The sequence below is a fragment of the Mirounga leonina genome, unplaced genomic scaffold, assembly GCF_011800145.1.
Source record: "Mirounga leonina isolate KUSES-001 unplaced genomic scaffold, KU_Mleo_1.0 Mir_171, whole genome shotgun sequence".
Lineage (NCBI taxonomy): Eukaryota > Metazoa > Chordata > Mammalia > Carnivora > Phocidae > Mirounga > Mirounga leonina.
Window position 1 is genome coordinate 365,496 of NW_023270436.1, and position 24,351 is coordinate 389,846.

At 46.6% G+C, this 24,351-nt stretch overlaps 1 protein-coding gene across 2 annotated transcripts in view; it reads left to right on the top strand.

Moving 5' to 3' along the window:
- Positions 1-24,259, top strand: part of ANKLE2 (ankyrin repeat and LEM domain containing 2) — a 24,937-nt gene extending 678 nt beyond the window's left edge. Inside the window, exons 2-14 of one of the 2 annotated variants that reach the window (XM_035016776.1) lie at positions 1,047-1,286; positions 5,172-5,645; positions 8,943-9,149; positions 10,314-10,507; positions 10,587-10,775; positions 14,431-14,553; positions 16,482-16,548; positions 17,371-17,543; positions 19,188-19,294; positions 20,175-20,365; positions 20,802-21,450; positions 22,045-22,176; positions 22,596-24,259. In XM_035016776.1, coding sequence (XP_034872667.1) covers positions 5,177-5,645; positions 8,943-9,149; positions 10,314-10,507; positions 10,587-10,775; positions 14,431-14,553; positions 16,482-16,548; positions 17,371-17,543; positions 19,188-19,294; positions 20,175-20,365; positions 20,802-21,450; positions 22,045-22,176; positions 22,596-22,800 — 2,706 coding nt within the window. In that variant the 5' untranslated portion in view covers positions 1,047-1,286; positions 5,172-5,176 and the 3' untranslated portion in view covers positions 22,801-24,259. The remainder of the gene's footprint in view (positions 1-1,046; positions 1,287-5,171; positions 5,646-8,942; positions 9,150-10,313; positions 10,508-10,586; positions 10,776-14,430; positions 14,554-16,481; positions 16,549-17,370; positions 17,544-19,187; positions 19,295-20,174; positions 20,366-20,801; positions 21,451-22,044; positions 22,177-22,595) is intronic. The other variant, XM_035016775.1, reaches the window with a different exon arrangement.
- Positions 24,260-24,351: the final 92 nt, after the last annotated feature.

The following is a 24,351-nucleotide window of genomic DNA, read 5'->3' on the forward strand; positions in this document are numbered from 1 at the left end:
CCCCCCCCCCCGCTCGCCCCCTCCCGTCGCCGCCCTGGGCCTCCTCCTCTGCCGTGGCCGCTCCTCCACGGGCCCCCTCCCCTCCTCTCCCCTCCACGGGCCCCCCCCCGCCGGCCTGAATCTGGGGTTCTGGGAAGAGACCTAGAGTGAAACTCGGGCGCTCCGCTGGCTTGCCCGCGGGCACTCCTGTTCGTTTGGGTCCTCGGGGGACCGCCCTCCTGCGGTCGGGGCTCGTCGCCTGCGTGGCCGCGTGCTGCCGCAGCGGGCTCCCCGGATGCTGCGCGCCCTGCGCGCGGCGGGCCGTGCTCGTTCGCGTTCGGTTCGCCCGGTGGCGCGGGAGTCCGGCCCCTCGCGGGGGAAGCGATACCCGTGAGGACCCGGGGGGGGCGCTCTAGCAGCCGGAAGTAGAGTTGAGCCCGCCGTGGAGCTCAGGGCCGACGGGCCCGTAGGGAGGGCTCCCTTTCTCGTCGTGGGTTTACAGCCGGGGACACGGTCCCGGGCCCCCCCAGCGCCGCTGAGAACGCGGGGCGAGGCAGAGGCCCCTGGGAGCCGGGCCTGGGGACGGCAGGGGCCGCGCTGCCCGTCCTGGCGCCTGCTGCCTGCTGAGCTTCCCTCATCCTCGCGAGGAAGCTTCGGCCGCCTTTTCTTTCCCCTTTTCTTTAAGACTTCATTTATTCATTCATGAGAGAGAGAGAGAGGCAGAGGGAGACGCAGACCCCCCGCCGAGCAGGGAGCCCCATTCCCGACTCCATCCCAGGGCCCGGACCGTGACCTGAGCCGAAGGCAGACGCTTAACCGGCTGAGCCCCCAGGCGCCGCCGTCGCTGGCATCTTGAGTGAATGGCAGGCGGGTTTGTCCAGGCGCATAGTCCGCCCTGTAACTGTCGGACACCGAGACCGCACGTTGCCCAGGTGCTAAAGCTGAGCGGTGTGTGTGTCCAGCGGGGCATGGGACTAAGAGGTTAGCGTTTGCAGTGTCTGGTTTTTTTAATTTTTATTAAAAACTTCCTTTTTAATGTTTAGTTTTCTATTTTGAAATCATTTTAGACATAAAAAATCACAGAGTATGACGCAGATACACACATGTGAAAAGATGCTCAACGTTTCCAGCCAACAGTGAAATACAAATTAAACCTAAAATGAGATATGACACCCATTAAGATGGCTAAAATAAAAATACCACAAGGTGCTGGTGGAAATGTTGAGAAAACTGGGTCTCTCATTTACTGCTGGTGGAAATAATAAGGTTCAGCTACTCCAAAATCAGTCTGGCAGTTGCTCAAAAACGTAAGTGCACTGCTTTCCTGGGCATTTATCCTAGAGAAGTGAAAACTTATTTTTACACAAAAACCATGCGTGAATGCTTGTAACTAGTTGTAATTGTAGTGTTCAAACACTGGAAGCAACCCAGATGTCTCCCCAGGGCTGAATGGCTAAACGGGCTGTGGCACATTCACACCATGGAGTGCTACTCAGCAGCGAGAAGGAAGTGCTGGTGGGTCTCCAGGGCATTATGCTGAGTGAAAACAGGCAATCTGAGAAGGTTTATAGTGTATGATCCCATTTATAATAACATTCTTGAAAAATTACAGCGATAGAGAACAAATTAGTGATTGCCAGGGTTTGGGGACAGGGGAGGAGGTTGGGTGTGACTAAGGGGGTGGCAGGAGATCTTTGTTCTGGTGGAACAGTTGAATGGTTGATTATGAGTTTATACGTGTGGTGGACGGTCATGGAATGCCATACGAAGACAGCAGAGTGATGCAGGCACTTTCCTGATGCGCTGCAGCGTGTAGGATGTCACCAGTGAGGGACACTAGGAACCGTCCATACTGTTTTTCAACTTGAGTTTGTAATTTTTTCAAAATATAGTTAGATCCGGTATACCATTCACTTGGATTCCCTAATGTTAGTATCTTACATAATCACTGTAAGTAGGACAAGCCTCAACCTTAGTCTGGGGCCCTTTACAGAAGTTTGCTGACCCCTGTTCTGGCCTCCCCCTCCCCTTGCTTGTAGCTCCCTTCTCTTGGTGAGGAACCTGGCTTTCCTTAGCCACGATCTATCTAGTTATTTGCTGATTCCTAGAGTAGGCGTAAAGTAGCTTCAGAATTGCTGACCTGTAGAGTGCATAGTCACATGCTGTTTTTCGTTTACTAGGTTAGTTCTCTCCCACCCGTTTCTAATTTGTAATGCAGTTGAGCTCGTTTGTTCTGGTTTGTATTCCACTTGGGGGGCCTTCCGCCATCTTTTTGTTTATTATTTTTTAGTATGTGAATCACAGACATGTTTCTAAAAGTCAGAACATACGAAGTGATACTCAGAAGGATTGCCTTCGGGACACCTGCGTGGCTCAGTCGGTTAGGCATCAGGTCTTGATCTCAGGGTCCTGGGATCGAGCCCCACGCCGGGCTCCCTGCTCCCCAGGGAGCCTGCTTCTCCCTCTCCTGCTGCTGCTCCCCCTGCTTGTGCTTTCTCTCTGTCAAATAAATAAATTAAAAAAACAAAAGCAAAAAATTTGAACCTTAAAAAAAAAAAGTGTTGCCCTCCCCTGGGCTGGCCCTCTGTCCATTCTTCGAATCCAGTTTCCACCCTCCACCCCCAACAGGGACCCAAGCTCATTAGTTTCTGCTTTATTCTTCTTTTTGTACACATGAGCAAATACTTGTGTATTGTATTACAAATATTAATGTATTAATAAGTGTATTAAAACACATGTTTTTGTTTTTATTCAAATTGACTTTCTAGCAGAGTAATAAGCCTGTGTTACTTGATAACTTAGTAACCAGAACTGACAGTTACGGATAATTTGTCAGTGTCAAACACAGCAGCACAGATTTAACATGTAGTAGTTTATCTAATTTACATTGCAGCCTAAGAAGTAGAGCTGTTGTTATGTCCATTTTATAGATGAGGAAGCAGGCTTGGCGTTTGCGTGACTTGTCCAAGGTCACACGGTTAGTGCTGTGACTTAATGTAATTGTTCTATTTAGTGCCTGCAAGGACAAAACCCCCTTCAGACTAGCCCGGGATAGAAAGGTAGTAGCTTTAGAGCAAAGACACGGGAATGGTATGAAAACTGGACTTCTGTAGGAATGGATGCAATTCCTCTGTTTATTCAGAGCATCTACCCCTCTTGTCCCGACCCCTTGTGTGTGGTTTTTACCTACCCTGTGCCTTTCATACCAGTTTCCTATCACTGGGCCACCTCTGTTGCTCTTATATCCAGGTACAGGGGGAATCTCCCTGGGTAGAATCCTGTGATCAGTAGGCCTCCCCCTTCAAGTTCTTTGGCAGCTTTTTGGGGCTGTGCGTTACATTCATTGTTTAAAAGGCTAATATCCCCTTTGCAAATAAGTAACAGCTATTTTTGAAACCTTGGAGTTGGGTGAGGGGAGGTGGCATTAAAAGTTAAAAAAAAAAAAAAATACACAGGGGCTCCTGGGAAGCTCAGTCCATTGAGCTCTGGCTCTTGATCTCAGCTCAGATCTTGATTTCAGAGTCACGAGTTCCCTGTATTGAGCTCCATGCTGGGCGTGGAGCCTACTTAAAAAAGGTAAATAAAAGAAATACACAGAAATAGGGTAATATAATGAACTCCTTGCTTGTAGTCATCATCCAGCTACAACAGGTATTGATACTTTGTGAATCTTATTTTATCTGTCACTGCCCCTCCTTTTGTTCTGCTAATTTTTTTTTTAAGATTTATTTATTTTAGAGGGAGAGAGAATCTCAGGCAGACTCCCACTGACCTCAGAGCCTCACGTGGGGCTCAGTCTCACGACCCCAAGATCATGACCTGAGCTGAAATCAAGAGTCAGACACTTAACCAACTGAGCCACCCAGGTGCTCCTAGAATAATTCAAAGTTAATCTTGAATGTTCCATCATTTCATCTGAAAATACCTCTTAAAACTCTCTACTCCTTGGTTTCATTGATACATTACTGTGTGCAATTCTTTCTTCATCCCTTCTAGGAGTTTCTCTTTCTCTCCTATCTTTTAATCCTTTGTGTTTGTTCCTTGTTACACCTGGTGTATTATTGGTATTATAATCACCATCCATGTGCTTATGACTCTCAGATCTGTTACCGACTCTGAACTTACAATCTTGGACTTGAAAATTGAAATGCCCAGTTGGTGGCAGTAAGGTGTTTGTGATGCTACCATGCCTAAGTCTCCATCTATTTCTAGTACTCTCTGTCTCAGGTGGAGTCACTCATAGGCATGTAGACTGGAGATCTGGGTGTTACTCTAGGCTGACTGCAATCCCTCAAACCCCTCCCCATGGCATCTGATCCATCTGTCCTTAAGTTTTTCTAATCTGAGCCCTTGTTTCCAGCCCCATTACCTCAGCACTAGTCTTTTCCCCCCTTATTTCTTACCTTCTTCCCACTTCTTGCTGACCATACTTACACCTATAATCCATAGGTTTAACTGCTCTTTCTCCAAAGGTATTGACTGAAGCTCTTGCTGTAGCTCAAATCCACTTGTTGGGTAGCTGTGTAACTTGAACAAGTTACTTAGTGTCTCTGTGATCCAGGTTCTTCATCTATCAGGTGGTGGGTGAACAGTAATGATAACCTGCCACACGGAAAAATTGTAGTGCGGGAAAGACCCCCAAGATGTTAAACGTTAGCTACTCGTTATTAGTATTAGCAGGATGACTGCCAGAGCTATCTTTGTGGCTTCTCTGGCTAAATCTTTGCATAATTTCCCTTTATTTATGGAATAAAGTTCAAATATATCTGTAGGATATATTTCTGGAGTTGGAATTTTGATGGATATTGTTCACTTGCCTTCCTTGGGTTTGTTCCACATTACACTCTAGCAACAAATGAGCATGCCTGTTTCCCCAGTGTGCTTACCTTCCTAGAATGTTAGTGTGATCGTATCACGTAATAGTACCAGGTTCTAACATTCTTATCCAGATGAACCAGAAATTGCTTATTTTAATTTTGTTTAGATTATCATCAATTTGGAAACCAAAAACTTCAGAAAGTTCTCATAGAGGGCTTATAGACTACAAAAAATATGGAGAAACACTGGATTGAAATGAAACTGAAGCCAGTTTTTTTGCTACTGTTGTGTGGTTTTTTTTGTTTTGTTCTGCTTTTTAATAAGAAAAGATGTACTTATAACCATCAAATTGATTTTTGTTGTCTTGGGCCTAGGTGAAATGACAATGGATGCCATCTTGGCGCGACTGAAACTCCTGAATCCCGATGACCTTAGAGAAGAAATTGTGAAAGCCGGATTGAAATGTGGACCCATTACATCAACCACAAGGTTCATTTTTGAGAAAAAATTGGCTCAGGCTTTATTAGAGCATGGAAGAACACTGCCTTCACATCCTCCTGGCCTCGACACCTCAGGTGCCACTACTCTAAGCCAAGATGCACAAAGGATTTTGAAGTCTGCTGTAGGGAGCCAGGTTGAGCAGGTCGGCTTGTCTGAAGACAGAGATTTTGGCTATAGCATGGGCTTGAATCCTCCAGAGGAAGATGTCGTGACATCTAAGACCTGCTCCATGACCTTCAGTGCCGCCACTGGGGTCAATGGCCACAAAGCTGTAGCGAGGGCGCCTACGGAGCCGCCTCTGTACTACGGGGTGTGCCCGGCGTACGAGGACACCCCAGCGAGAAATGGTAATGTAACAAGCACCTGGTGTTTCTTTTTTTTTTAAGACTTTATTTATTTATTTGTCAGAGATAGAGAGACAGAGAGATCACAGGCAGGGGGAGCAGGCAGAGGGAGAAGCAGGCTTCCTGCTAAGCAGGGAGCCTGATGTGGGGCTCCGTCCCAGGACCCTGGGATCATGACCTGAGCCAAAGGCAGACGCTTAATGACTGAGCCACCCAGGAGCCCCGCACCTGGTGTTTCTTACACAGGTGGTTTGTGGACAGCAAGGGGGGGTGATTTTGAAAATCTCAAATCACAGAGAAGAAAAGAATTTAATCACTGTAATTTCACCACCCCAGGTGAACCATTGTTAACATTTTTATGTAGGACTCTGCTGAATTATTTGTAAATGTATATGTGAATTTTTAAAAATGAAGAACATTGGATTGTGTGAGACATGCTTCACCTTATAAATAGTTTTTGGCTAGCTTCCATTTGCCAATTAATTATTTCCCTCTTTTTTTTTTTTTATTCAACAGAATCTGAACACCTTTTATGTTAATATAAATGGCTAATGCAGCTATAAGTAGTTTTCAGCATCAAAGAATTACCATTTTTTTAAAAAAAGATTTTATTTATTTGAGAGAGAGAGTGAATGAGCGAGCTTGTGCGAGTGAGCGTGAGTGGGGGGAGGGACAGAGGGAAGGGGAGAAGCAGGCTGTCCTTTGACAGGGAGCGGGGCCACATCTCAGGACCCTGGGATCATGACCTGAGTCGAGGTCAGACGCTGAACCGACTGAGCCCCCCAGGTGCCCTGAAGAATTCCAATTTTAAACAAGACTGAAGTAGATTTAGCACTGGAAAGAATTAAATAAAAGCCTGATGTTGAATAGAATGTCAGAAATTATAGACTATCATTATTGTGATATCATTTGTGGTGGTACCCCAAAATAGGAGATTTGTTAGACATATTATGTACCATGAGTAGAATGGAATATTATTCAGCCATAACAAATTTTTTTTTTTTTAAAGATTTTATTTATTTATTTGAGACAGAGAGAATGAGAGACAGAGAGCATGAGAGGGAGGAGGGTCAGAGGGAGAAGCAGACTCCCTGCCGAGCAGGGAGCCCGATGCGGGACTCGATCCCGGGACTCCAGGATCATGACCTGAGCCGAAGGCAGTCGCTTAACCAACTGAGCCACCCAGGCGCCCCATATTCAGCCATAACAATTTTTTAAAGAAGTATTAGCGACACTGGAAATGGTCATGATGCAATTTCTGTTTATTTTTAATCTTTATTATAAAAGTTGCTTTTTGTAAAAAAATTTATATAAGATTATATGTTATATTTATATATATATTACATATGCAGTACATAAAGTAAAAGTGAAATTTCTTTCCTCCTCCCCACCCAAATCTTACTCAAATTAACCACTTTATAACTGCTTTTGTGTGTCATTCCTGACCCTCCTGTATTTTATTTATATATATATATGAATTCATATTGTATTTATTTGTAATATATTTTCATTTAAATTTAACATAGATCTACATATAAAAATGTACCTTATTTTTATTTTCATAAAAATGGTAAGTAGAGGGGCGCCTGGGTGGCTCAGTCGGTTAAGCATTGGGCTCCCTGCTCAGCGGGGATCTGCTTCTCCCTCTCCCTCTGCTTCTCCCCGCTGCGCATGCATTCTCTCACTCTCTCTAGCTCTCTCAAATAAATAAATAAAATCTTAAAAAAAAAAAAAGCTAAGTAGAAGTGTTGGGTCAAAAGGTATGTATTTTTAAAACTTTGAAGGCCACTGCCCTCCAAAAGGCATTGGCATTCGCTGTGTTTGAGTGATTTTTCCAGTCTCTACAGTACTGAACTCAACGTTTTAAATCTATAAAAAGGGAAGGCAGGTGTATTGTTTCTGCTCTGTCAACCACACTGCATGTTATTGAACTTCTCTTTTATATCTTTGGAATAAGGGAAACCTCTATCTTGTTGTAGGTGGATTACTTTTTTTATGTTGTTATAGTTTATTTGTATTAATTGGATGTATCTTTTGGTCATATCTGTTGACCATTTTTTTGGGCAATGGACATTATTATTCTGTTATGTTAGTTAAAAATTTTTTTCTCCACTTAAAAATTTTTTTTTCTCCCCATCTGTCATTTGTGTTTTATGTATTTATGAGAGTCTCATATGAATTCGATTATGAGAGTTCTCCTACAGAACTTTAATATTTTTATGTAATTGGAACTTTCTTTTCTTAATGTATTCTTGGTTTCTTGGCATGCTTAGAAAGGCATTCCCCACCCAAAATTATGTTTAAAAATCTCTTACATTCTTTGCTAATATAGTCGTAATTTTTAACTTGCTTTTATTATTATTTTTATTTAGAGCATTAATCCAAGAATTTTATTTTTCAGTATGAAATAGTATCCTTAAATATAAAGTTACACATGTATACAAAATACATATTTTTATGTCCATGCCCATACATATGATCAAGCTTATTGTGTTCTTTTGACTAGCTAAGGCCCTTTTTCTTCAAGATTAAAAATCTGAAATATTGGGGCACCTGGTTGTCTCAGTCAGTGGAGTGTGCAACTCTTGATCTTGGGGTTGTGAGTTTGAGTCCCATGTTGGGTGTAGAGCTTACTTAAAAATAAAATGTTTAGGTGGCGCCTGGGTGGCTCAGTCGTTAAGCGTCTGCCTTCGGCTCAGGTCATGATCCCAGAGTCCTGGGATCGAGTCCCGCATCGGGCTCCCTGCTCTGCGGGAGGCCTGCTTCTCCCTCTCCCACTCCCCCTGCTTGTGTTCTCTCTCTCGCTGTGTATCTCTCTCTGTCAAATAAATAAAAAAAAAATCTTTAAAAATAAAAAAATAAAATGTTTAACGGGTGCCTGGGTGGCTCAGTGGGTTAAGTGTCTGCCTTTGGCTCAGGTCATGATACTGAGGTTCTGGGATTAAGCCCCGCATTGGGCTCCCTCCTCAGCGGGGAGCCTGCTTATCCCTCTGCCTGCCGCTCCCCTTGCGTGTTGGGGGTCCAAGCCTTGTGCTCTCTGTCAAATAATAAAATCTTAAAAAAAAAAAAAAAAGAAGAAGATTAAAAAAAGCAAAGGTAGACGCTTAACCCACTGAGCCACCCAGGCGCCCCTAAAAAAAAATTTTTTTTTAAGAAAAAAATCTGAAATACTAATATGAGAGAAAAATCAGACAACTGGGTAACAGTTGTTTATTATGAAACCCATGTCTTCAGGTGTGAACTAAGTGACAGTGACTCCGGTTACTCCTGTCTAATTTTCCTGTTACTTTTCCCATGCAGAAAGGATTCATGTTTATGAAGATAGAAAGGAAGCATTACAAGCTGTCAAAATGATCAAAGGATCTCGATTTAAAGCTTTTTCAAGTAGAGAAGATGCTGAGAAATTTGCTAGAGGAGTTTGTGATTATTTCCCTTCTCCAAGCAAAGCCTCTTCACCACTTTCTCCTGTGAAAATAGCACCGTTCTTTGGCAGCGGTGGACTGAAAGGTAAATGATGTGGTGGCTCCCTTCTTGGTGTTACTGTCAGGTGGGCCCCAGGTGTTTTGTGCTCTCTTCCACATGTATTGTAATTGGTTTTCTCCTTTGAGAGAAGTCTGGTTTGCTAGGAAGTAGAGAGCTAAGGCCCAGGCCGTGGAGAATGGGCCAGGTACCTGGTCTGGGAATGACCCTGAGGAGAAAGGCAGCGGGGCACTGAGTGGGCCAGGCATCTCCTCCAGGCCCTGAAGCTGACAAGGCCAAGGGAAAACAGCAGAAGGGCCACGGTTGGCCCTTTTGTTCTTCTCCTTTTGTTTCCCTCTCTCCTTGCTGCCCATGGGATTCAGGGGCTTTGTTAGATGCTGAGCCTTGTCTACTTCCCACCTGAATGAAGCTACACCTGCTTCTAGGACTGTGCCACAAGCTTTGACCCAGACAGTCCTGCAAAAGTTGAGCTTACCTGCAGGACCTGTCCAGTCAGAGATCTGACCATACCCACTCTGGCTCCAAACCAGGGTCTTGAGAGAGGCTTTTTCAGTCAGCACTGTGCAGAAGCCCAGCAGCCTCCAACTTCCGCCCAGCCTCCATCATGTCCCTTCCAGGAGCTCACAGTTGTCCTGTGTCCCAGGCGGGCTGGGACTCCCAGGGAAGGCACCTTCTCCTTATGGACATAAGGCCTTCAGGCGAAAGCCCTTTCCTCTCTTTCCTTACTTGGCCTTACACAGGTGCTGCTTAGAGGGGAACCAGAGTGATTTTGGATAGTTTGCAGTTTATGAAAATACTCCTCTAGAGATTGCTTTCAGACGTTCTCAGGGGGTTGTAATTAAACGACAACACTTTGACTCACTCTGCCTTTATGGGAATGCGCTGTGTGCTTGGAGGTCCTTGTGCAGACGCTGCTGGTGTGCCCTTATCCCTCCTCACAAAGCCTTTGGCAGGAGAGTCCGGTCAGGTCCTTTTGCTCTTGGGCTCATGCCGTAGTCATGCTGGTGCCGTGCTGTTGGCTGGGACACATGCCCTTCTGCCGTTCGTGCTAATTGATTCTTACTTGTTACTCCCAACTAGGCTAGAAGCTTCTGTGGGAGAGATTTTTGTTGCCCTCAATGTAGCACACGGTGGGTGATGAGAGAATGTTTGTGAAGTTAAATGTTCTTAAATTCTGTCTCTTGATGACAGATGGTTTGTACTCCTCTGAGTCAGAAACTATAAACAGAGAACGAGCAAACAGTTATAAAACCCCCCGTACTCAGGATCTCACTGCCAAACTTCGAAAAGCTGTGGAGAAGGGAGAAGAAGACATTTTTTCTGATCTCACCTGGAGTAACCCCCGGTATCTGATTGGTTCAGGGGACAATCCAACCATCGTGCAGGTAAGCCTGCTTCTAGGATTATTAGCATCAAAAGACTGGTTGACAAAAATGAAGCTCAGAATCTACAGTTTTCTTTCAGGAAGGATGTAGGTACAACGTTATGCATGTTGCTGCCAAAGAGAACCAAGCTTCGATCTGCCAGCTGACTCTGGAGACCCTGGAAAACCCTGAGTTTATGCGGCTCATGTACCCAGACGATGACCCGAACATGCTGCAGCAGCGCATTTGTTACATCGTGGACCTGTATCTGAACACTCCTGACAAAGCGGTAAGTGTGCCTTAGGAGAAGTCATAGCCAGTTTCAAAACAAGATTTGTGTCTTTCATGTGTGAGTATTTACTGCATCCCACTGCATGTAGAGAGGAGATGGCGCATTCATTGAGCTCAGCCAGCTTAGAGAGGGATGGATGACAAGATCCATTCACACAAAGAGTTCTGCCCCACCAGGCAGGGTATACCTGAGTCTCAGCTGTGTGCAAGGACAGGTCCCTCCTGGCCTTTTTCCAAAGTGGCCTGAGCTGGGCTTTGATGGGAGGATGAGCCAATGTCAAAACCTACAGAGAGAAGAAAGTAAAGGGGTTTTGGTGCCTTTTATTCTAGGATTCTATGTATTATATATTTTTTTCCCACTTAATATAGGAATATTTCCTGTGGAGTTAAAAATTTCAAAGGGTTGGTTTTTAATGGTGCATAGGCTTACGTAAGAATTCTTTTTTTTTTTTTTTTTAAGATTTTATTTATTTGACAGAGAGAGACACAGTGAGAGAGGGAACACAAATGGGAGGAGTGGGGAGAGGGAGAAGCAGGCTTCCCGCCAAGCAGGGAGCCCAATGTGGGGCTCGATCCCAGGACCCTGGGACCATGACCTGAGCCAAAGGCAGACGCTTAACAACTGAGCCACCCAGGCACCCTTACGTAAGAATTCTTAAAACAGAAGAATTTTACATATTTATATAAGGCAGAACCCAGTGATAGCTTAGAGCCAAGAGTTGTAAGCTCTGAGCAAGCCTAGGAGTTTGAAAAATTGTATTTGGCAGGAGAGGGAGTAACAGAAGCATGTTGGAGTGGCGTGTGACTTACTATTTCATGACGTGTCAAATGTGACACATTGAACTCCAGAACTGCAAAGCAGGATAACTTTTATTTATTTATTTATTTTTAAAGATTTTATTTATTTATTTGACAGAGAGAGACACAGTGAGAGAGGGAACAGAAGCAGGGGGAGTGGGAGAGGGAGAAGCAGGCTTCCCGCGGAGCAGGGAGCCCGATGCGGGGCTTGATCCCAGGACCCTGGGATCATGACCTGAGCCAAAGGCAGATGCTTAACAACTGAGCCACTCAGGTGTCCTGCAAGGATAACTTTTAAATTAACAAGAGAGAAAAGGGGGAGTAAAGATAAATTTGGCCAAGCTAGCACAATTATAGAAGGAAGTAAAAGAGAAAACAGTGATTATATTAAAGTAATAGTAAGTGTAAAATAAGGAGCAAAATCAGAGTTATGTCCGTTAAAACTAAGGGTGAACATACTCAGTAAGGAAGGATTCCTGACTTGATTAGTACAATCAGGAAGTGTGACTTGAAAAACATAACAGAAGTGTGTGCCCTACAGAAAATACACAGTTTTTCTTAATGTCTATGCAGTATTCACAGAAAATGTGCATATGCATGTCCACAGGGAACACTTAATACATTCTTGAAATTCGATGTTATAGGCCATCTTTGACCATAACTCACTAAGAGTAGGAATCATTTAAATTGTTGGCCACAAATTTGGACTATTAAGAAAGCACAGGGCACAAGAGAGATCAGCACGGTGAGAAGCAGGGCTGGGCCAGCCAGCAGTGTCCGAAGAACCCAGAGCCTGCTGTCTTGTGCAGGAACAGCAGTGGCCGGCAGGAATGAGGGAGAGAGGTTGCGGCCAAATTTGCAGATTTTGAAGCAGGTTAGAGGTGGACGTTATGAGGTGTGAAGAAGAGGAGTGGCCAGAAGGAAGCAAGCATGCTGAGGTCCCCTTGTGGTTGGATGCTCTGAATGAGTGAAAACAGTGACCCCTGATCTGCAGTGACCATCATCCTCCCACCTCTGCAGGCCTGACGGGAGATCAGGCTATTCTTAGAGCTTGGGCCACAGAGCTGGATGGAGTTGTCTCAGGTAGAACATGAATCAAAGTCTGAATTCAGAGAATGCACTAGAGCAGATCCAGCAAAGGACAGCCTGTTTTTGTAAATAAAGCTTTATTGGAACACAACACTGCTCATTCTAAATGTTCGCTTTCTGGCCCTCGGTTGAGAACGTTTGCCAACCTGGACAAAAGGGCAAGATGCAGTTAGGGGGTGCTACTGTAGGCAAACACCCAGACTTTTCTAGGTTCATGTGGGAGTTACATGAAATAGAGCATGTGGAGCAGGGGATGGGTGGTGCCTTGAAGTTACTTGCTCACACAAGATCATTTGGGTCACCTAGTGAGTGCAGGAAGCAAGGCCCATGAGGAGTCTTGGTAGTCTGGGTGAGAAACTAAGGGGATGGCAGTGTGGCATATGGAGGGCAGGGATGACCTGCCAGGGACTCCAGAGCTGGGATCTGCCATCCTTGGTGATCATAGGTGGACTGCATGGGCATGTGTCTAGCTCTGGTAGATGTGAGTGGGTTCTTTTCTGGATGTGCTACCTTTGAGCTTGTGGTCATTCAAGTGAGGATACCCAGAGGAGGTTTGCTCTATAGCTCCTGGGCTCAAGGATGCTGTTACCCTAAAGTCCGCTGATCTTCAGGCCTTAGTTGAAGGTATCTGGGATTGGGGCTACTAAGGGCAAGTCAGAGCATTGACAAGCATCCTGGGGTCAGGAGTAGAGTTTCATTTACTAGGTATTAGCCACTAGAGAGAATTTTCTTTGGGTACAGACCAAGTTCATAGACTTTGTTTTATTCTGGGTGTTGCCTCCATCTGTTTATTTCACCTTTTTTTTTTTTAATTAAAGATTTTATTTATTTATTTTGACAGAGCGAGCGAGAGATAGCGAGAGAGGGAACACAAGCAGGGGGAGTGAGAGAGGGAGAAGCAGGCCTCCCACTGAGCAGGGAGCCTGACGTGGGGCTCGATCCCAGGACCCTGGGACCATGACCGGAGCTGAAAGCAGACGCTTAACGACTGAGCCACCCAAGTGCCCCTCATCTTTTTTTTTAAAGATTATATTTATTTATTTAGAGACAGAGCACAAGCAGGGGGAAGGGCAGAGAGAGAGGGAGAGAGAATCTCAAGCAGACTCTGTGCTGAGCGTAGAGTCTGACGCTGACTCAATCTCACAACCCTGAGAACGTGATCTGAACCGAAATTAAGAGGCACTTAACCGACTGAGCCACCCAGGTGCCCCTGTTTATTTCACCTTTTGAGCATTGATTATATAACATTGTACTGGGCCCTGAAATGTTAAAGCTGCTGCTGTTTACTGAGCAGGTATTTTGCCCTAGCTCATTTATAAGCTATCCCTAGGCCTGGGCACCCATGCACTGGGCAACAGTAATGGGTGCTGGGCTGGCCTCAAGCCCTGGCTTAAAGTGGGTATGTGCTAACATGCCATTTATTTCTTAGTTATAATAACAGTGTCTTTTTTTTTTTTTTGAAGATTTTATTTATTTGAGAGAGAGAATGAGATAGAGCATGAGAGGGGGGAGGGTCAGAGGGAGAAGCAGACTCCCCGCTGAGCAGGGAGCCCTGATGTGGGACTCGATCCCGGGACTCCAGGATCATGACCTGAGCTGAAGGCAGTCGCTTAACCAACTGAGCCACCCAGGCGCCCAATAACAGTATCTTTTTATGGTCTTTTAATTTTGAGGGTTTTTGTTCTGCTAAATACGTATTTTTATCTTAAAGCAAACTTATGAAACAAACATAAATAAGAAATATTCTTTCTCTGCACCTTTCTCAGGGCTATGACACACCGTTGCACTTTGCTTGTAAGTTTGGGAATGCAGATGTGGTCAACGTGCTGTCTTCACACCCTTTGATTGTAAAAAATCCAAGGAATAAATATGATAAAACTCCTGAAGATGTAAGTATCTATTAAAATGCTGTTACTGTAGTGTTAGACATGAAAATATGTGAAATTATAGTCTTGATCATAGTTATTGTGAAGTCACAGTACTGACTGTGTGAACGTGTTTGCCTTATGGGCACACCTTAGAACCATGATTACTGAGTAAGATGCACCATAAAGAAGACGCATCTGTAGAATCAGGAGGGAATGAACTGCCCATGTTTGCTGATTTTATTTTCCTGAAACTGGTGATCATTTGTTCTCAACAGCTCGCGGGTTTTTTGTTTTTTTTTTTAAAGGTTTTATTTATTTGAGAGAGAGAGAGACAGCGAGAGAGGGAACACAAGCAGGGGGAGTGGGAGAGGGAGAAGCAGGCTTCCCGCTGAGCTGGGAGCCCGACGCGGGGCTCGATCCCAGGACCCTGGGACCATGACCTGAGCCGAAAGCAGACGCTTAATGACTGAGCCACCCAGGCGCCCCGAGCTCGTAGTTTTTTTAATCAAGTTCTCTGTGCATACCTTAGTTGACCAGGGAACCAGAGAATGGAGGAGGTGATGGTGATGGTGAGGATGGTGGTAGTGATGAGGATGATGGTGCTGAAAGCAGCTGACATGTGCTTAGCTCATTATGTATCAGGCGCTGTCCTAAGCCCCTCCCAGGTATTCTCACCTGACCCATACAAGTCTTGTCAGGATTGATATTGGCAGTTAAGCACAATGTGTCTTAGAGAGCGCAGAGGTACATCTGTGCCTGTGAGGTGGGAGGGAGATGGACCAGACAAGAACTAAGATGGGTGATTTGTCCCATGCATTGGAGCTGTTGGCTTGCTGACCTGCACCAGCCAGCCCTTTGAAATGGAGTCTGTAAGGATTTTAACCCGGTAGAGAATGCCACCTTTGTAGTTGGTATGGCTATGTAAATAGTGCTCATTTTTTTTTTTTTTAAAGATTTTATTTATTTATTTGAGAGAGAGAGAATGAGAGAGAGCACATGAGAGGGGGGAGGGTCAGAGGGAGAAGCAGACTCCCCGCCGAGCAGGGAGCCCGATGTGGGACTCGATCCCGGGACTCCAGGATCATGACCTGAGCCGAAGGCAGTCGCTTAACCAACTGAGCCACCCAGGCGCCCTAGTGCTCATTTTCTATAGAAAGTTTAGAGTACACATAAGCAAAAAGAGATAAAATTCACCATTCTGCATCTCAGAAATTACCGTTATTTTTCATGTGTCTGACTCAACTTCTTGTGTGCATTGGTATGTATATTTTTTCAATATAAAATGGTATTTGGTAACCAGTATTCTTACAGCATTTGCTATTCCTCACAATCAGGTACACATTTAAAAAAATAGTTAAACCACTTACAGGGTACAGTATAGTTGGTTTCTCTCGCAGGCTGGCAGGAGATGGTAATTTTGTGGCTCCTTCCTTATTTGAAGGTTACTGGTTTTTTTATTTTAGCAAAAATGTTCTTGTCGCTACAGTTCTCTAAGGAAGAAAGGTATCTCCTGTAGTAGCAAGAATAAAACACTGTGTTGCATGCTAAATAGGAATTCTGTTTTAATCCAGCCAAACGACAGCAACAGACAGGCCCCCAGGCATTGGAGCTCATGGAGCTGAAAATTACAAGCGTGTCTGCCTGTCTCTGCCCTGACTGATACTGCCTTTCCTTGCAAGAAAACTAGAATGTGTAGTTTAGCACAAAGAAAGACAATAAAATTCACCCACAGAGTTTGTCCTTCTTGTCCTGACCCCTTCAGCTTTTACAGAACATTTTGGAAGAAAGACTGTACTGTTTTGATTGTGGGCTTTAGGAAATTTTCAGCATTAGGACACTATCCTTGCTTAGTTAATCTTAAAATTTGGTTTTATAAAATTATTTTAATGATAAAATGTGACAAATTAGGGTATCGACTATTCACATGCTGTGTTTTTTAATAAAAATAGGTCATTTGTGAAAGAAGCAGAAATAAGTCTGTGGAACTGAAGGAGCGGATTAGAGAGTACTTAAAGGGTAAGGTGGGGCCTGGTGCTTGGAGTGTGAGGACCACCAGTGGGAAGGCCCTGGACTGCCCGAGCCTGGCCTTACACTGCGGGATCAAGCTCACCTCTCAGGGTGACAGACCTTCTCAGGGTGATCTGCTGCTGCCTGAACCCCCCAGCCCACATGCCAGTTGTCATATAAATCCTCCTTTGAAGCCTTGAACTTTTCTGGGAGACGGCAAGTTGTCTGTCATTTGACTGTTGCTCATGGCATCACCCCATAATCTCTGGATATCACACGTGGCAGGTCCCTCTGGTCCCTGCTCCCCGAGCACAGCCTGCACGTTGGCAGAGTGGAGGTGGGAGGAGCTCTTTGGTCTGGCGTTTGCTTGGCTTATCAGTAGCTCCCTGTCAGCCCTCCCAAGTGCCCCTTCTGCACCACGGCCTGTCTCTCCTTTAACAATTCTCAGGCTCCCGCTTAGGCTAATCTTGTTCACACGGGTCCTGCCTCTCAGTCTTTTTAGCACATGGGGTGAAGAGGGGTGTTTGCTGCTCCCCTTTCTTCCTTCCTTCCTTCCTTTCCTTCCTTTCCTTCCTTTCCTTCCTTTCCTTCCTTCTTTTCCTTTTTTCCTTTTTTCCAGTGGAGGGAGAATGTAGGGCTAGTTAAAGGAGTCTGGCAAAAACTGGCCTCTCACCCAGAACCTCTGGCTCCAGAGCTTCTGCAGCCTGGTCCTCACTGGATCGCTTGCAGAGCGTCTGGTGTTTCCCGGGCTGTTTACCAGATGCCTGACACAGCCACTGAGGTGAGCACCCGCCCAAGCAGATGCCTTACCCGGGTGTCTCCTTCTCCCAGGCCACTACTACGTGCCACTCTTGAGAGCCGAGGACACATCCTCTCCAGTGATTGGGGAGTTGTGGTCTTCAGACCAGACGACCGAGACCTCTCACATCGGCCATGGTGGAGGCGGCCCCAGAGACCCTGTTCTGACCTTGCGAGCCTTTGCAGGGCCCCTGAGCCCATCCAAGGTGAGCTACTGTAAAAGCTTCTGGAAGCAGCTCCTGGCTGTCCGCACCGGAAGTGCTGGGTATTCCAGCTCTTGCTCTGTGTTTGGTCTTAAGGCCACGCCTCGTGGAATCCCAGTGAGCTGGGACGAGGTTTGAGGAGTCTGCTGTCGTAACCCAGTTCCTCACTGGCGAGCCAGGGTGCATGTGGTGGTGAGGCCACGCTTCAGAGAAGTGAAGTTCACCTGGGCTAACCCGCCATCATCACCTGGTTCTTCTGTCCGTATCAGTGGCCCTTCTCGTGGCACATGCCAGTCTAGCTGGGCCGTCCAGTCCCATATTCCTGGATGTGTATCGTCACTAGGAACTTCACTGTGCAAACTGTGAAGTTCACCTTCTGGGCTGAGGTATTTCATACACGGTGTGTCATCTTTCTTGTTAAAGATTTTAAAGGGGTGCCTGGATGGTTTGGTTGGTGGAGTGTGTGACTCTTGATCTTGAGGTTGTGAGTTCGAGCCCCACGTTGGGTGTGGAAATCACTGAAAGATAAAATCTTAAAAAAAAAAAAAAAACCTCAAATACCTAACATGAGACCTACTGTCTTAACAAAATTTAAAAATAATAATTATTTTATTTTGGGTGCCTGAGTGGCTCAGTTGTTAAGCATCTGCCTTCGGCTCAGGTCATGATCTCAGGGTCCTGGGATCGAGCCCCGCATCGGGCTCCCTGCTCCGCGGGAAGCCTGCTTCTCCCTCTCCCACTCCCCCTGCTTGTGTTCCTGCTCTCGCTATCTCTCTCTCTGTCAAATAAATAAATGAAATCTTTAAAAAAAAATTTATTATTTATTTATTTATTTATTTATTTATTTAAAGATTTTATTTATTCATTTGAAACAGATACAGAGAGAGAGCGAGAGCATGAGCAGGGGAGAGGCAGAGGGCAAGGGAGAAGCAGGCTCCCTGCCGAGTCAGGAGCCAGACGTGGGGCTCGATCCCGGGACCCCGGGATCATGACCTGAGCCGAAGGCAGATGCTTAACCATCTGAGCCACCCAGGCGCCCCCCCAAAATTTTATTTTTCAAAGATTTATTTATTTGAGAGAGCAGGGGGAGGGGTAGAGGGAGAGGGAGAATCTCAAGCAGACTCCCCACTGAACGAGGGGCCTCACACAGGCCTCGATCCCACAACCCCGAGACCGTGACCTGAGCCAAAACCAAGAGTCAGATGCTTACCCAACTGCACCACCCAGGAACCCCGATGGTAATAATTTTAAATAAATAGTTACTTGCAGTTACAGAAGTGTCTCCAAAAACAGGTGTTACCAGTTAGGGTTAGATTCGGGTGCATAAAACAGAACTCCAATATGAGTGACTTTTCCTCTTGTGTGATGGGAAAGTGACTCGAGGCCCTCAGTGTGGCAGCTCTGAGCCTCACAGCCCAGCCTGGGCCACTGGGAGGGAGCAGGGCTGCTCCCGTATGGAGACTTGCCAGAGCCCTTTGTGCCGCCCTCATAATGTGGCCCTGAGATCTGTCCAGCTACCACCCAGGAGGGCATGATGCCCGGGTGTGTGAGGAGGAGGAGGGATGCTGGGAGGCACTCAGCTGCTCTGTGATGCTGGTGTCCCTGTGACTTGGGTGCACAGCGCAGCTCAGTACGTTTTCTCCTCAGGCAGAAGATTTTCGCAGGCTCTGGAAAACGCCGCCTCGGGAGAAAGCAGGCTTCTTTCACAACGTCAGGAAGACGGATCCAGAAAGAGGCATCGAGAGGGTGGGAAGGTACTGGCTGGCTTAGTGTGAAGGGACAGGAGCTGAGTGGCAATGTCGTTCTGTACACTGCATGCCTCTGTGTTGGTTGAGGACAGAAACCAGTTACAGCTGCAAAATGATCGTTCCTGGGAGGTGTTTGTGGGGTTGGGGTAGGGCGATGGGAAGCCTCTTCACTGAGGTCTGATTCCTGCAAACAGTGCACACACTGTGTAGCAAAGATGTCCGCCATCGCGGTCCCTCTCCAGGCAGAGACTAGCGGGACGTGTCCAGGGTGTGGCAGCGTTCTGTCTGATGGGCCATACAGTGGGTGTCTCCTTGGCGGTAAAGCAGGAACTAAAACACAAGAGGTGGGTGTGGCTAGAAGCTACTAGTAAAAAGTCCCTGAAAGGTGTTTTTCCCATAGTGAAGAATCTAAATTACAGTGTGATCAAATAAAGCTACTTTGAATTGTTTCAGAACTTTTTCTCAAAATGTAGTTTGAGAAATACAGTTTCAGGTTTACAGCGTGAACTTGATAAGGACTTCAAAGTTTTATGGCCTGAGCAAAACCAGAATCCTCTCCAACCTTACACAGTTGTTTTAAGGAAACAAGAAGGCTGGTCTTTAGCTTGTGGTGCCAGTGGGGTGCTCGAGGCCCCCTTCTTCTGCCACGACTTTAGTGCGTTCCGTGTGGTGGTCCATGACAGAAACCCTGCTTATTAGTCTTGCCCTGCTTGAGAGAACACAAAGTACTATTTTAGCCCTCAATTTAAAAATAAAAGTTGTAACTAAGATTACAGGTGTCGTTTGGCACTTTCAGCATAAAGTGGCTGTTTTCTGTGTAGTCAGTTCTGTGAGTTTGGTTTTTTACACCTCGTTTCCAACTGATGGATTGTACTTACTCTTGCAGGGAGCTGGCTCATGAGCTGGGGTATCCATGGGTCGAATACTGGGACTTTCTGGGCTGTTTTGTTGATCTGTCTTCCCAGGAAGGTCTGCAAAAACTAGAAGAATATCTCACTCACCAGGAAGCAGGCAAAAAGGCCCAACAGGACTCAGGAGAAAATGAGGCCTATCATCAGGAGAGCCCCTCTGCCCTTGGTAAGGACACGCAGACGTCTGTAGGTTCTTGGGACTCGGACCCTGTCCTGTGTCTGCGGACCAAGAGGTGGGTCCATGTGAAGAGCAAGCACCTGCTGCTTCTGTTGGCTGCTCATGTTCTCAGCCCACTGGTGTCCTCGCAAGTTAGATGGGAGGTACCAGCCACTGTCACGTCCCACGCGTGCCTGCCCTTGACCTTGGCTTCCTCCTCATTTTCCTGCCTTTGAAGCTGGGGCACTGGAGGCTGTTGTTTCTGGGTGCAGGGTCCTGCTTGGTTTTTCCCAAGGGCAGCGCAGGCATCTTTCTGGGAGTCTTAGGAGGTGGATCTGAAGGAGAGGGCGGTTACTGGTCCTGGGGATTTGAAGCTGTACCGCGTGATCCCTTGCGGACTGTGTCACCCAGTCCTCTGAAGAGCTGCTCGCTCTCTCCCTTGTAGGCCGTGCTCGGAAGTGCAGCAATTCCATCTCTGTGAGGGCATTTCTGGATGAAGACGATGACTTGAGCTTGGAGGAGATTAAAAATCGACAGAACACGGCTCGAAACAACACCCAGCCCACAGTTAGCGCTTTTGGGGACTCGAAGTGTGACATCCTTCCCTTGGAGCAGGAGACCAACCTTATAGAAGCCTCCACCCTGACCAGTCCCCACAGCAGCAAGAATGGGTTCTGTAGCCCCCTGAGTGGCAGCAGGACCCTGGGCAGGAAGAGGCCAGAGGCCCCCGGCACAGGGGAAGCTCTCATCTCACCGGTCTCAGGCTTAATGGTCAAGTTCGATAAACTGAATTTGCAAGGTCTAGAAAGTAATTTTTCTAAGACACCAAGTAAAAATATGAAAACTAGAGACAAGAAGAGCTTGACATCAAGAGTGGATGCAGTCGAGAGTGACCTGTTAGAGCCGCCTGCTGCTGACACACTTAGAAACAACCAAACCAGGACAGAACGCGAAATGTCAGCCAAAATGGCTAAGATACGTCTGGGTCCCGACACTCCTGTGCATGAGGCTCAGCAGAACTGTGGTTCCGTGTCCTCAGAGCCCTCAGGGATCTCCGCTACGAAGGAGCCTGTCCAGAGGCTCTTCCTTTTTGGGTATGGTGGGCTGTGTGCACATGCGGGAGGCCGTGGGAGTGGGCGTGAGCTCACGTAGCACCGTCCCAGTTTTCTTGAACCCATTCTCTAGCCTCAGCCTGGTTGGACGAGCTTTTCTGGCTCCCATCTCTTTCATGAGATTGTAGTTCTTGGTGCTGTGTTGCGATCTTCCAAGTTGGTGGGAGACGTGTTCTCCTTTCCAGCTTAGCCTCACGTCTTGCTCTCTCCCTGGGGAAGTAGTCCTCCGCAGAACAGCTGGAACTGTACCAAGAACGCAGTGTGTTTTAGGAAGAAAGACCATCCTGGGGTAATCTCAGCCTCCCTGGGGACGGGCTTTCTGGGTCAGCCTTCTGGTCAGTCACCCTGGAGGTGGAGACACTCAGTCCTGGGTCCACCACTCCCCCTGTGGGACAGTGTGTCCTGTCTGCCACTGTGGCCTCTGTCCCTCCATAGCCCGCACCGCGGCCCCGACAGCTGGTGACAGAGACGGACGCTTGCCCTTCTGCTCCTGTGCTGGGCCCTTGAGTAGTGGTGTTGGAAGTCTTTTTAATCACGAGCGTTCCTGCTTTTTCTTTCCTTTTTTCTGCCTTACAGAGAGGAGCCGTCAAAACTGGATCGAGATGTTTTGGCAGCTCTGGAGTGTACAGACGTGGACCCTCAGCAGTACCCAGCCGTCCACAGATGGAAGAGTGCCATCCTGTGCTACTCCCCCTCTGACAGACAGAGGTCAGTGGGCCTGCGGGGGAACCTGTCTCACTCCGGGCTTGTGGGTAGCTGGCTTCCGGATGGTCCGGTTGTGATTCACACGTTTTCATGTAGGGGTTCATCTGGAACACTGGTTAGCCAGGGTGACACGCAGCTCCTGCCGTGGCCGCGGCCGGCGGCACCCTGCATAGGCAGGGGGTGTGCAGTTGGGTGGAAAGCAGAGGGGGCTGCTGACAAGGTGGGGGTGCAGGATGGAAGCAGCCGGGAACCCTGGGCAGGGCCACACGGGACTCGTGTGCAAAATCGTAGCTTCTCCGAACCTTCAGGGCTCGTGGTTCTGAGGTCCGCAGCCCCTCTTCTGGAGCCAGGTGGTCCCCCAGGGCTTGGGTGCAGGGCCTGAATCACTGTCAGTGCTGACAGACCTTTCTTGGTTTCCTCAGTTGGCCAAGTCCTGCGCTGAAAGGGAAGCTGGAGTCTCAGCAGCTGGATCTTGGTTGTCCCCACAGCTGCAGCCCGGGGAGAAGCCCCGGGAAGCCCGGGCCCGCACCCCACTCCCCGGGCCTGGGCAGCCCTGGGCGCTATAGCCCCGCAAATGGGAGCCACCTCCGCAGAATGGCGCGCCTGGCCCAGCTCACAGCCTTGTAGAGCTGGGGCAAGCTGCTGGGCGTCTCATTGTCTTCTTTGTTTCTAAAGGAAGAAGGGTCATGTGTTTATTGCTAGAATTTACCAAAAAGAATAGACTCTGATTAATTTATTAGTCCTCATTTTGAGAGTAAAAGATTTTTAGAAAGTGCAGATGTTTTGTATAAAATTTAGTTTTCTGGTGTTTTGGGAGAAGCTGATGGAAGCAAATCCAGTTACAAACTTTCTGAAAATCGTCAGTGTGTAACGATGTGGACTTAAGTTCGCCATTCCCAAGCGTCAGACGCCATTCCCATTGTGTGTGCACCAGAAACCCAGGTGAATGCTGGGGCTGGGCTGCCCGTAGCTGCACTCGCTTCAACTCCGTTCTTAACAACAAAGATGAATTTAGTGCCATCTTCCTTTTCTGGGAAGGGTCTCTGACTTTAGTTCCTGATGGAAAATCTTTGTTTTGCCAGTCGGTCCCAGTGGGTTCGACCAGTTGATAAGGTGGATGTCAGAGTAAACAAACCTGGAAATGACTTACACTTGCAAGTTTGGGTCATTACAAACATTTAAACTAGTGTCCAGAAGATAAAACTAGCTTTTGTCTGGGGAATAAATCCTCTGGTCCATGGGAGTCCTGGGAACGGTCCCAGCCTTTGACAGACCAGCAGCCCTAAGGAACCTGCACTTCTTGTTCCTTCGTTTAGTTGCCGGGGTAGTGCCGATAAAATGATCTTTAAGTTCTCCGGTTTTGAGATTTATTGCATATTTCCAAATTCACTTCCTTTGGATTTCCTTTATAAAAGAGTGTTGTGTTTTAGTACAGAAACTAGAGATTTATCTTTTGAGTCCTGGTCAGTTACCTTACTGCATTTATTTTAGCTTCCTCTTGGCCATGACCTTCTGGGGGGGCTCTGCCTGGAGCATGGGGGTCACCTTAGAACCACTGCCACGATTGATACCCAAAACTACACACCTGAGTTGAGGGTTGACTTCTCTCCGGTGCTCCGTGAACATTTCCAGTGTTTGATCCAAAATGAAAAGCTCTACCAGTTTTTGCTAAATTCAGTGCCTTTTGTAAATCATTTTTTATTTTCCTGAAACTTGCTTTTTGCGAATATACAGTGATACTGAGTAGGCGTGAGATTTTTGTTGTTGTTTATAAAAATTCTGAATTGGAACTTGTGTTAAAAAAAAAGAACATTTCTTTCGGCTAAGAAGAGACAGGTCAGGAATATTGGAATCAAGATTTAGATTTTAAAATTTAAAAGGTGGTTACCCAGGGTGTTTTTACTTGTGTAACGATCTAGTTGTAACACAGAAAAATACAGTCTATTCTAAAAGTGGCATTTATAAAAGGCATCTTTGTTCTCAAAAGAAATTAGAATACAGATAGTACGTTCACTGTTTTCTGTAAAATCCTGTTCCGTTGTTGTTGTAAATATTCAGATGGAAATTAAAAGTGTTTCTGTCCAAATTTTGCAGACTGTGGTTCTTGTATTCTGAAGGTTAGGTTATCTTTGCCTGTTTCTCCATTTGTTTATATAAGGTGGCCCTGGCCCCAGTGAA